General features: G+C 40.9%; 1 protein-coding gene across 3 annotated transcripts in view; it reads right to left on the reverse strand.

Moving 5' to 3' along the window:
• The window catches only part of NCAPD3 (non-SMC condensin II complex subunit D3), a 47,811-nt gene that overhangs the window by 17,892 nt on the left and 16,580 nt on the right, over positions 1 to 13,339 (reverse strand). For all 3 annotated transcript variants that reach the window (XM_073321169.2, XM_073321168.2, XM_073321170.2), the window contains 8 exons: positions 8,147 to 8,220; positions 7,143 to 7,277; positions 6,171 to 6,391; positions 4,278 to 4,469; positions 3,826 to 3,923; positions 3,586 to 3,701; positions 2,085 to 2,192; positions 87 to 201 (listed from right to left, as the gene is read on the reverse strand). In XM_073321169.2, the coding sequence (XP_073177270.2) occupies positions 87 to 201; positions 2,085 to 2,192; positions 3,586 to 3,701; positions 3,826 to 3,923; positions 4,278 to 4,469; positions 6,171 to 6,391; positions 7,143 to 7,277; positions 8,147 to 8,220 (1,059 nt within the window). The remainder of the gene's footprint in view (positions 1 to 86; positions 202 to 2,084; positions 2,193 to 3,585; positions 3,702 to 3,825; positions 3,924 to 4,277; positions 4,470 to 6,170; positions 6,392 to 7,142; positions 7,278 to 8,146; positions 8,221 to 13,339) is intronic.

Here is a 13,339-nt window from a genome sequence, read left to right on the forward strand (position 1 = left end):
AACAACAGACCAAAAATTAAAATACCCTCAAAACCAGAGAGTTTTAGTTCCTAAATGCAAATTTAAGAGTAAAGGAAGGGCCTCACATTGATCTACATTGACAGGACAAGCCAGAATAGACTGAATCAAAAGAAAGATGCGTTTCTCCACTTTGGCTGGACATAACTGTGCAGTCTCACCCAAGGTGAAGAGATGTCTCACCTAAAGAGAAAAGCAACACTGTCAAAAGAGAACAGCAGGGCTGACAATTAAATCAACAAGCTTCCACGTTACCCAAGTCAGCCAGCGTTTCAACGGTGCTACAGCTTCCAAAAGAGCTTAAAATTCCCTCTGCCCTTTAAAAGGGAAGGCATCACCTGTGTATGAGGCCCAGTTAGATCTAATTCGTTATTGTCTAACTGCAAAAAGAAAAGGAGTACTTGTGGCACCTTAGAAACTAACAAATTTATTTGAGCATAAGCTTTCGTGAGCTACAGTTCACTGCATCTGATGCTGTAGCTCACAAAAGCTTATGCTCAAATAAATTTGTTAGTTTCTAAGGTGCCACAAGTACTCCTTTTCTTTTTGCGAATACAGACTAACATGGCTGCTACTCTGAAACCTGTCTAACTACAGAGAGCCAAGTTCCTTTAGATCTGTCCTTACTACATGGTGAATTTCAGTGGTGACATGTACTATTGACAAGTTGCAAACGGGAAATTAAATTACTATTTTTCCCAAAAAAACAAAAATGAAGGCAATAACATGATGCATTTTGCATTAGTACAATCACTGCAGCTCCCCCAGAACTCTTGAAATCAAGTCTATTCTGTAGCTTTCTGGCACATCACTCAAAATTTCCATTAGGAATGATATCCAGTCACTCACACACAAAAGTCTATAGACATGTACTCGGAGAAATATCACAGGGATTTAGTATTTTCCCCTACAACTGTAAACTAATGATGTTTTCCCCTCTCTAGAAACCTCAAGATTTGAGAAAGTAAGAGTGGCAAGGAGCTATGCTTCTTCAGCCTCCAATGGATGCAAATAATGACTAGATCCCTTTCAGAATGGGCTGCTCTACAAGAGAATATGTGAAAATGAGAATTTTTTACTCAAAGCAGCTCTCTGTGTATTAAAGTCAGATCTGCTGACTTGAGTTGAAAGAGCTTTTACTACTTCTAACTACTGCCACTCCTGCCAAACCAGCACAACACTGGGAGAATGAAGTGGATTCTGTTCTGGATTGTGCATCAACAGGATACTCAATCATATTCCAGTTGAAAGGATCATCCGTGCGACCCCACTTTGCCTTCAAATTAAGAGCTCAGCTACATTTCTGTATCCCAAGTGAAAGTAATAAAGCTGCACAGATCTAACGGACGTTATAATTTTAAGAGAATGGGGTTGCACAGGGTCTAAACGAGGGCAACCTTTTGTCTACAGAATGCTTTACTGTGGTGGCAATATGTGAATCAGAAGGAACCTATTTTTACGTTCAATCCATGGACTTGAAATTTGCTGACAAATTCCCATAAAAGCAGCACATCTGATGTAGAGCCACTGAGATTAAAGAAAAGGTCATCGCACTGATCACATTTGGAGTGTTGTCTTCATTACCATAAGGGCTGGAAAGAGGTTTATTTATTTATTTATTTTTGTAGTTTAAGGAAAGGCTAGATTCTGTAGAAGTTGATAGCCTGGGCTGTCCCACTCATCAAGGAAAGCTTTCCACTTGCAGTCTACTTTCCAAGCCCTACTTCTTATTGTGTGTAACACCGTGTCAAATTTGTGGTGACTGGCCTGGGCCTGTTGTTCTCTAGGACTCACAGGAGAACAAAGTATTGCATCTCGTGAACTATTCCAGTGAATATTTTAAAAACAAATATATAATTCTAATTTATGTTTATGTCCATAATAAATATCAGAAAAGCAAGCTAAAGGCCAAAAAACAACCCCCACAACAAAAAAATCCTGTATCAATGTACAAGGCAGAGTACTCCAGAGAATACTGCTCAGCTGGACAATCATGGAATCATCATTTTAAAGAGGGAACAAATGAATTCTTTGATCAATCAGTACAGAAAGGATACCAAGCTTACCAAGAGGTCTTCTTGCAGCTGCTCTGCTCCATCCTCTTTGAGGACTATACTGGAGATGTAGCACTCACAGACAGATACTAGATCTCCACATACCTGGTTGAGCAGCTTCTGTTTCAAGATGAAGGCAAGTCAATGCAGTGCTCGTTAAAGAAATGCATCATGGGTAAAGCATCCTCCATGCATTAGTCCTGAAGTGGTAAATGAAAACCTTTTTCTCGAATCTGAAATGAATACTCTCTCTCAGCGCCCTCACACTAAGCAGTTTCTCTACGGCTAAAAACTTGTCCCAGTCTTTGTTTAGCAATCTAGCTGCAGGAATCAGCTGCAAACAAAATATGGGTAAAATCTACAAAAGAACATCTGATCTGAACAGTTATTTTCCTCTTTAGGTTTTAACTTTAAATGCAGGAGTTGTTGGTATCTAAGTAGAAAGGGCCAATTGTCTTCATTTGGCACTGCTTTATGAACCTTACACTCTCCCAATGATAGAAACAGAAGAACCCGCTTTAGCACATTGGTATAGGAATTTACTAAACAGCATCTCAGCAAAGCACAGTGGTTCCTACAGCAGCTAGTGTGGTTACTGCATTTTTTTAAGCTATTTACATAGCTACCCATGGTAGGTATCTAAGACACCATTATGAGGTAGATGCGATTAATGTTGGGAAAGAAAATTAATCCATATGTAGGAAGAGTCTAATATTGAGGGAAAAACTCATGCCAATTTAGCCCCCCCCCCCCCTTTTTTTTTTTTTTTTTTTAAAAACAACACTGCTTAGGGTGAGCTCCAGAGCTTAGCTACTGAAGATAGCCAACTTCCCAGCTACTGAGACAGAGCAGACAGATGGGGCATAAAAGGAAGGGAAACCAGGTGGCAAAATTAAAAGGGATGCAGAATTCTCCACCAGTAAGTTAGAATCTCCCTAGCTTTCTTTTATAATGAGGTCTGCAGAATGGGGAAAGATCTTCACACAAACCTGCTCCCCTTCCCAGTTTGCCTTGGCTTTGTCACAAGCTCTTCCATTAACATAGCCTGAGAAACACGGTCACCTACTTGCACTTGTTTGAGTCCATAGCAGGTTGGTAGTGACCAACTTAATCTATGGTGGCATACATAGAACGTGTCTGTAGCCTCAATATAAACTAGTGGAAAAGCATCCAAAACACAAAACCCTGTATCAAAATAGGCACTACTGTAGGTCCCTTAAGGAAGTGAATTCAGCGGATTTCAACTGCAAAACATTCTCTTAGGGGAAAAAAAAAGAAGCAGCAGCTCTCTCAAACCCATCCCTAACACTAGGTGCATGCCAGTGCTAGCATGATATACCAATCAAGATGGCTCAACAGAAGAGAGGTGCAATTTTCTAGAGTCAGAAGTCTCTTTCCTTTGTGCGCTGAAGAAACCAGCATTTTCAGGAGAGGAAAATGTCTCCGTCTTCGAGAGACGACCTTCTCGAGATGTGTGAAATACACTTTTAAAACAGTCTATTCGAAGCCCCACCTGTGCCTCCCCAGGGGCATCTGTGTATGCATGGCAGAGCTTCTGCAGAGCTTCAACAGCTGGGCTGATCACCTCCAGGGGACACTTAAACTCCTTCAGCCAGCACTTGATATCATCTGAAAAGAAGGTCAAACACCTAGCTGAGGTGAGTGCTCATGCTAGCTGACTATGAATAGAAAGACAAAAATACAGTGGAGCTGGGAGGCAAAGCTGAACACTGACCCACACCAAGGCACTCACCAATCAGCCTGCCCTGGGTGTTTCTGGGGAGATGCTTCGCAACGTGTCCAATTACACACAGGATGTGACCTGCGGTATTAGTGCTGGTATTTTGCTGTCTGAAAGGCCATAAAAGGGACAAATAGAAACATTAATCCAAGAAGAAAAACTGACTAGAGTCAGAAAATCCTTTCATTTGGATTATGCATGCTGAAGGCAGAACTGTCAGGGTGAATGAAAACATAATAGAGCTTGAAGGCAACTTTAAGGTACTGGATGATCGGGCTCTAGCTCAAGGCTGCAGGCCACTGCTTCTCTCCTAGACGGAAGCACTGTTAGTTTAAATTAAGCACTTTGATCTAAGCAGTCACCAAACAACACTCTACCTGTGGAGAGACAGGAAGAGGAGATCGTTTTCTTGGCCTGCCCTGCATGTCTTTTAATTGCCGAATGATTAAGATAAAGGCACACACCTGCTGACACTGTCCCAGGATTCGATTATCTTGGAGTAATCCAGCTTGGGTGAGGAACCTGCTACCTTTGCGAGCAGCATCCAGGCTGATGCAGCATGCTCTGTTTCCACATATGACATTACATTATTTATGAAAGTGGAGGAGAATTTCTCCTTCTGGGACCATACGTAAAAAGCTTTGTTTAAATAACGGCTGCAAGGAAGACAGAAAGGAGAAAAGAGCTAAGCATGCCACAGACAAAACAGCTCATCTCTGAATCTATACTAAGGGCCAGCAGTTTTAGCCAGGCCACCCTTCATGCAGCAGGCAACACAATGAAGCTGGTGACATTGCCGTCTGGTGGCTATTTATGTAAAAAACTTTTACTTCTCATTGTTCTGAACAAATCAGGATTTCCATTCTACATTTAATCCCCAAATATTTACATCCTCTCTTCCATATTCCAGTTCATAATTCAGGTGCACACAAAGCTTCTGCCACGTAGATATGGATGTATCACTATAGATATCAGGTCACTGCTAAATTGGGCCCAATGTCTGGTATGCTTATAGCCAAGAAAACTTAACTAGAAGAATCCAGCAGGGGAAGATTTTTTGTTGGCAGTTTCTCGCCAACATCCACAAGCCAGAAGAAGATAAATTTGTTATTAAGGCACAGGACTGGGATTTATGGGTCTGGATTTACCCCCATCTCTGAGGAAGCTCCCTCTGTGTCATTAGGCAATTCACTTTACCTCTCTGGGTCAAAGTATCCTCTTTTGTCAAACAAGGACCATGATACTTGCCTTCCTCATGCTGGGGGAATTCTGAAACTCAAAGTTCATCAAGTGCTTTGAAATTCTCAGTTGGAAAGTGTTATGGATGTGCAAAGTATGATATACAAGAGCCAAAATTAGACTGGTAAAATGATTTTACAAGCCAGAAAGGCAGCACGACCGACAGATCAGTTTTCTATTTAAGATCTATTACATGCTGTTGACTAATAAACATAAGGCTGCTTTTAATCAGTGTTTTGTCCCTGTCATTTTGTGTGTCACCTCATCTCTTTTGCTACTTCCCACAGCGTTCTGCAAAAGGCAGTAAGATACTATTAGTCATAAGACAAGTAACATATTGTACACCAGAATGAAGAGAGGGGAAAAAAAAATCCCATGTACAGTGATCTCTATAAATATATAGATGGTTATTTTTCTCATCACCACACCCTCAATTAACTTTAACAGCCCAAGTTCCTAGCAATACACCAAAAGACACACCACATGTGTCATTCTCCCATTCGGACACTGGAGTTCGGAGAAAAGGAATCAAAGTTAAAACATCCAATACACAGGAGAACTGTGCTGTGCTCACCAATTGCCAGCATGGAAATAATTGGCTGCTGATTCTCAGGCCTGCCGCACCCTGCCCATTAAACTGGTAGAGCGACACAAGCAGCTCAGGAGATAACAATACCCACATTAGCACGGACGGGATCACTTAATAGTAACATGTCCTTGTTTAAATCACTTTGAGATCCCCCAGGTGAAAGATGTATCAAAAATTAATTAAGCCTCACAACATCCCTGTGCAGTAGGCATTAAATACATTTTAACTGTAAGTAAACAGAGATACACAAAGGTTGGAGTCATACAGAAAGTGAGTGGCAGAGACGGGAACAGAACACTGAACTTGTGTCCCAGTCCTCTACTCTAACCAACAGACACGCTGCTATTGTTCTACAGTGTAGTCAATAATCTCCTGACACAGGATTAGCTGGACACATTTCACGTATTTTTATAGGAGTACAAGCATTATAACAGCAATACATGCCTAGAGAAACACTGAGTTGGAAGGGGCCAACATACGAGTCCAAACTCCTCTTTATTGACTGGAATTGGCAGTACAACTGACCTACCTCAACTCCTGATTTTCTGCAGTGATGAGGGCAAGGAGATCCCAGGCCAGTGTCTGGTTTCGGTCTTCATGCATGAACTTATTATAGTGTTTAATGTGCTGCAACAAAAGCAGATCCAGGCAATCCAAGGCCTTTTCCTGCACAGAGTTCTCACTGTCCATCACAACAGGGACCACACCTGTTAACCAGGCCTTCTGTATCATAACATTATTGTGTTGAGTCTAAAGAGAAAAAAATTCCATATTAGAAATACTTTGAAGCCAGTAATTCAGATTCTACGCATTCAGATGCTATGGTGGGATTAATGAGAGCCTGGACAATTTTAGTTTCCAAGGTACTGATGAAGCAGTATTGAAGTCTTACAGTGTTTGGGACCAGTAGCCTTAAATTTCTAAATCACCATGCAATTGCTGAATATTATATTCATGCTCAAGATATCAGTTATTCCTACTGATCTGAGGTTTGTAATATTTATTTTCTAAAACTAAAATCAGTCTCACACAGTGTCCCAGGAAAGCACTACAACAGGTCACTTAAAACGAACGGTAGTGAGCTGTGCCTAAAAACACTTGTGCTCTTATCCTCCTTTGCTAACCTTTTGTAAATAAACATCAAAGCAGGAAAAATCTTTCAATGACACAATCTGCATACTGCAATCTCAGTACAATGATTCAGAGTTTTTTTTTTCTGACCAGGTGAACAACAAATGTACCAATTTGCTACCGGAGAGCTGTATGAGAGCCAGAAAGAGATGTGTATAACAATAGGAAATGTCAATGTTATTCACAACTATGTGTAAGAGTAAGATAGGTCTTTCATGTCAAAGGCAACAAAGTTAAATCAATCTAAAGAAATTCAGTGGAGAAATAAGTGGATAGTAATTTATGTGGTCTTTTCCCTCTTTTTTTCCCCCCTTTAAATAAAATTATACTCTGCCAGTCTCGGTAAATATTGTGCGCTCTTTCCCCTCACCATAAGGAGCTCTGTAATAGACTGTAGTGCCTGCTTCCGTACGGAGACGGCAGGGTCCCGGCAGCGATCTTGAAGAGTGGACAAGTCTTCTGGGGTACATGGGATCACGTTGTGCTTCAAGATACTCGTGAAGACCTAGAAATCAAACACCGTGACAACACTGATAGGAATACAATGGGTGCACATTTGGCTGCCAATGAAAAATCCAATCCACTTCCTATTGATTTCAATGGGAGAAGAACTGGTCCCAACGACGGTAAATCTCAAGACTTAGAGATACACTGGGGGACACAAAAACTGAAAGTGAACAGGCTTTGTAACAGCACTTAGGTAAAGTTAGCTTCACCTTTCCCTCTGTACAGTTACAGTCAGTTTCCCTTTGCATTTGTGTGGGTCATCACACAGTAACAAGGAAAAGGAAAACAAACATTCTATAGACCCAAAACGGTATATTTGTACAAACATAAATCAACCAGGAGGAGAACTGTAGGGCAAGGATTATATGCCTATTTTAACTTTTTTTTTTTTTTTTTTTAAACTGACTAGATTTCAAGAGGACAGTCTCTTTTTTCCAAGACCAACTGCCTCTTATTCTATGATTTTTTTTTTTTTAAAACTAAAGCAGCACACTCCAAAATCGAGGCTGGATAAAATCCAGTTCCTTTGTAAATGAGTTCCTGAATTCTTGAGTAACTACCCAACGAACATGCCTCAATTTATATATGGAAGTTGCTTACTGACATTTGAAAAGAAGCCCTATTTCTAAAGTGAACTTCAACGAGAGTACTGGTAGAATTCGTTGTGCTTGCATTATTCACTCATCAATTAACAGGAACAAGTGGAGAAGGCATTTTGAAAGACCTGCCTATATGCTGCAGGAGCAGCAAAATGAGGCCATGATTCTTCAGTGAGCTCCATGTGGGCAGATCACTCCATGAATTCATTGCAGAATGTTAGCCTACATGTTTATATTAATAGCACACAGTGCTCAGTAGAGAATATACCTGGAGTGCAGACTTCCTGACATTTGTCTTCTCATCCCCTGCTCTCAGTCTCAGCATACCCATAATCTCCTTCCCTGTCCAGGGAAAGCATGGAAAAAGAATCATGAGATCCAACACAGGTAGAGACTGCAGCACCACCAGGAGATACTGATAGGGCAAGCAGCACATCATGACAAGGTAGAGCACAGCTCCGCACTCTGTTGATCATCAATTGTTGACAGGAAAAGAAAAACCACACAGTATCTGGCAGGTAAACGAAAAAAAAAACACCTGATTTTCAAATATTTTATTTGTAATTTTAAGTATATTTGTATTGCTTTTATATTTTAGGTAAAATCCTGAAAGGAGAGTTATGTACATAAGAATGGCTATACTGGGTCAGATCAATGGTCCATCTAGCCCAATATTCTGTGTCTGACAGTGGTCAATGCCAGATGAATAGTGCCAATGAATAGAGCAGGACAATTTCAAGAGATCCATCCCCTGCCACGTCCAGTCCCAGCTTCTGGCAGTTGGAAGTTTAGGGACATCCGGCGCATGGGTTGCATCCATGACCATCTTGGCTAATTGCCATTGACGGGCCTATCCTCCATGAACTTATCTAATTCTTTTTTGAACCAAGTTATACTTATCCACGATTACTCCAAGGTCTCTTTCTTGTGTGCTAAAGGCTAATTTAGAAACTATCATTTTGTCTGTATAGTTGGGATTATTTTTTCCAACGTCCATTACTTTGCACTTACCAAACACTGAATTTCATCTGCCATTTTGTTACCCAGCCACCCAATTTTGTGAGATCCCTTCGTAACTCTTCGCAGTCAGCTTTGAACTTAACTATCGCACCATTTACAAACTTTGCCATCTCACTCTTTACCACTTTCCCCAGATTACAGTATTTATGAACACTTTGAACAGCACTGGTCCCAGGACAGATCCCTTGGGCATGCTGCTATTTACCTCTCTCCATTGTGAAAATTGACCACATATTCTTATCGTTGTTTCCTATCTTTCAACCAGTTACTAATCCATGAGAGGACTTTCCCTCATATCCCTTGATTACTTACTTTACTTAAGAGCCTTTGGTGAGAGACCTTGTCAAAGGCTTTCTGAAAATGCAAGTATACTATATTGACTGGATCACCTCTTGTCCACACACTTGTTGACTCCCTTAAAGAAGTCTAATAGATTGGTGAGGCATGATTTCCTTTTTAAAAAGCTGTCTTGACTCTTCCCCAACATATCATGTTAATCTGCGTGCCTGACAATTCTGTTCTTCATTATTAGTTTCAACCGATTTTCCTGGAACTGAAGTTAGGCTTACTGGACTGTAATTGCCAGCATCACCTCTGAAACCTTTTTAAAAAATAGGTGTTACATAAGCTATCCTACAATCAACCAGTACAAAGGCTGACTTAAGCGACAGGTTACATACCACAATTGGTAGTTCTGCAATTTCATATTTGAGTTCCTTTAGAACATTTGGGGGATACCATCTGGTCCTAGTGACTTACTGCTGTTTAATTTATCAATTTGTTCCAAAACCTCTTTTATTGACACCTCGGTCTGGGACAGTTCCTCAGATCTGTCACCTAAAAAGAATGACTCAGATGTGGGGAATCTCCCCTCCATCCCCTCTAATATCCTGGGACCAACATGGCTACACCAACAATTTTTAAAGGAACCTTTTTGCCTCTAACCACCTCTTTCACTCTGCTAATTAGCCATGCTGGCATTTTTTTAGTCCTATTGTTCTTTTTCTTATTTGGGGCATACAGTTAGTTTGAGCCTCTATTATGGTGTTTTTAAATAGCCTCCTTGCAGCTGGCAGGCATTTTACCCTGGTGACTGTTCCTTTTAACTAGCTCTCTCATGTCTGCATAGTTCCCCTTTTTTAAGCTAAATGCTACTGTGGTGGATTTCCTTGGTATTTTCCCCCTGTACAAGTATTCTACATTTCTATTACCAAGTGGTTCAGCTATAGTCATCTCTTGGACCAGATCCTGCATTCCACTTAGGACTAAAGCAAGAATGGTCTTTTCCTTGTGGGTTCCAGGACAAGTTGAGCCAAGAAGCAGTCATTTAATAGGTCTAGAAATTTTATCTCTGCATCCTTCCCTGAGGCAACACATCCCCAGGCAAGATGGGCGTCGTTGAAATCCCGCATTATTATTGCCTTTTCTGCTTCTGTAGCGTCTCTAAAACGTACTAAATGTTTTAGAAAATAAAATAAAAATAAAGGGAATGTGTAATTTTTGACCAATTGTTTTTCTTTATAAAGGGGCCTCGGATCATTTTTAACCTTAAAAGTCTTATCAAATTAACACTGTGCAAAACTCTCAAGAAAGTCTGTATGATGGTAACTCTGCTGTTTGTGGGATAGAGATTTGGGTAGTGGCACATGAGAAAACTACTCGGAAATAATCTAAGATGGGTTACAAGCCTCACACACTAGAATTTCAGTATGCTTTACAAACATGAGTGAATTAAACCTCACAACCCCTTGTGATGAAGGAAGTATTAATACATCTATTTTGCAGATGGGGAACTTATGGCATAGAGGGGTCAAGTGACTTGCATGAAGTCACAAAGTCAGTGGCAGAGCAAAAATAGAATCCGAGAGTCCTGATGGAAGCAGAACACCACTTCCGTTCCCTATACATGGAAATTAGGCCTAAAGCTTTATTTTCCTTGCAAATACTGAAACAAACTTTTATACACGATTAGGGGAAATTATATAGTCTACCAGCGAGTTTATTAACCGGTAGATGTAACTAGGCTCTTATATTGTCAGTTATCACCCTTGACACCCAGAATAATCAGCATTCTAGCACTAAAACTGGTTGTTCTGGTGAACTAGTTTCAATCCTGCTGTTATCTTTCAGAGCTCCTATAGTGGAATTTCCTACATGTTCATCTTCTTCCAAGTATACTTTGCAAAGTCTCAGCGTAAAACGATTCCCCAATAAAACACTGTTTCTATAATACATGTCCAGCTTGGAGCACTGCGCTTCTGTGTTCTGGTCAGTAAAACCCTGATCCAAAGACCTCTGAAGTCAATGGGAATCATTACACTGTCTTTAATGGACTTTGGCTTGGGACCTAAATGCCTTTTTAATGGGCAGCTATTCTCTCCACTTGACTTCAGCTGCTAGATGGCTTGATAGTGTCAGATCCTTTTACAGGAACAGAGATATACTGCCTTAATTAGTAGCAACAAGTTTTCTGGGGAGGTCAGTCCATGACAAACTAAACTATTGCAGGGGGAACCAACTGGCTAAGATAATCATGCTCTTGCCAACTGGCACTGACTGAGCATTTCAGCATAATGGACAGGAACAATACCAAGGTGACCTTCAGCAGGCGGAGAAGGACTATAAAGGGAATGAACATAATGTAGTACACAATAGGTACGACAGGCTCTGTAATGTGCATTAACCCTATTGTATTCCTGGGGGAATTCTGCACCGGAAAATTCTGCACCAAAAAATTAAAAAATCTGTGCACAGTATTTTAAAATTCTGCAAAATTCTGCATATTTTGTTGGTCATATGGTTTCAATTATTTTGGTAATTTAGTTAAACTACAATACAATGGATGAAGATTTGGAGTGGGGAGCACTGGAGGAAATCGCCAAACTCCCTTTCCTAATAGTAATGTAGCAAGGTTTGACCCTTTATTTCTAGTTATTAGTCAACAAATATATGTAGCCATATGCTCAAGGTTACATCATAGACAACTGAAGAACAAGTAGGCGCTGGGGAATCAAACACACAATTTGTATTGGCTACTGACCATCTCCAGAAAGGTCAGTAGCAAACAGTTCATGGAGCACATTCCGATAGGAAATTTTTTCAGTCCAAAAATTTAGACCAGTTTTAATTACTAAAGCACCATAAGCATTTATGAGGCCATACTGTCCTTTACACCACTCTGGCAATGTAAAGGAGCCTTAAGACTTTTACACCTGTTTTATACTCCTGGGGGAGTTTACTAGAACAATGGAAACAATTCACTAAGCAGGCAGGATGCTACATTCTGCTCTGCCTGAGAGAACAGAGCCTGCCCCACGCCTAGCTCCTCAGAAACACCCCAAAGCTCTGCCCCTCCATGCCAAGTGTGCTGTAATAGCGAGCGAAAGGGACAGTTTCTCTCTCTCTCACGCATGACTGCCCAACCCTTCCTAACCCCTGGCGGTGATTTACGTCTCAACCAGCTGCTCCAGGCGCCCGAATCAACCTGCCTGCGCTGCTGGGGAGGGGCGCGTGACCACTCTTGCGGCTTCCCTTTGCTTCCCCTTCAGAAGTCATTTTTCTGCAGAGAAGCCAAGAAATTTGCAGGGGACATGAATTTTGCACACATGTAGTGATGCAGAATTCCCCCAGGAGTAGCCCCATTGGGCCAACACTGCCATTCTTTTGTCTCTTCTAAACATGGGGTTGATCACATTTTGAATACATTGTTTACCATTTCTTTTCTTTCTAAAATATTTAAACTGTTTGGTCCTCATGTAAGTAAGAAATTAGCATAGGCTTGAGTCAAGTATAATGCAGCCAGACAACTCTGCTAATGCACCTCAACTCTGGCTCACATGTCCCTGGTGTTCCAGCTATCCTATCAAGCACAGCCAGCCCATTGCACTGAGTTATTGTTATTAATTTGTTTTATTAAGTGCCACACTCCTTACTCCATGGAGCCTACAACCTAAATAGAGAACACATCATACACTGAGTGGCCTAGAAGGCATTTCTATCTGAGAGAGTAGATCTTATAAGAATATCATATGTCTTACTGAGTGGATTCTTATTGGTTTTAAGGAAGGATTTTAATACAGAAGATAGGAGCCTGTCACACTGAGATACGGAGGGAGTTCCTGTGTAGGGAGCAGCATGCGACAAGTAACGAAGACATACATGAGGGACACAAGGGGAATAGTGAAGTGGGATTAGCAGCAGTACAAAGGGAGTGGTGGTAGTGGGAGTAGTAAATAGAAGAGCAAAGATGTAGGTACAGCTGTGCAGTTCCCAAAAGCTCAGGACAAGATGCCAATACCTGATGCTGCAGAAAAGTGAATTCTAATCCCACATAATGCACCTAGTAAGTGGTGCAATATTTATGTGGGGAAAATATATTTGTTCCTTGTGCTCTGAAGCAAGAGATTTTATTAATATTATTACAAGCAATGGAGCTACAAGT

This window comes from Lepidochelys kempii, chromosome 22 (genome assembly GCF_965140285.1).
Source record: "Lepidochelys kempii isolate rLepKem1 chromosome 22, rLepKem1.hap1, whole genome shotgun sequence".
In the NCBI taxonomy this organism is placed as follows: domain Eukaryota; kingdom Metazoa; phylum Chordata; order Testudines; family Cheloniidae; genus Lepidochelys; species Lepidochelys kempii.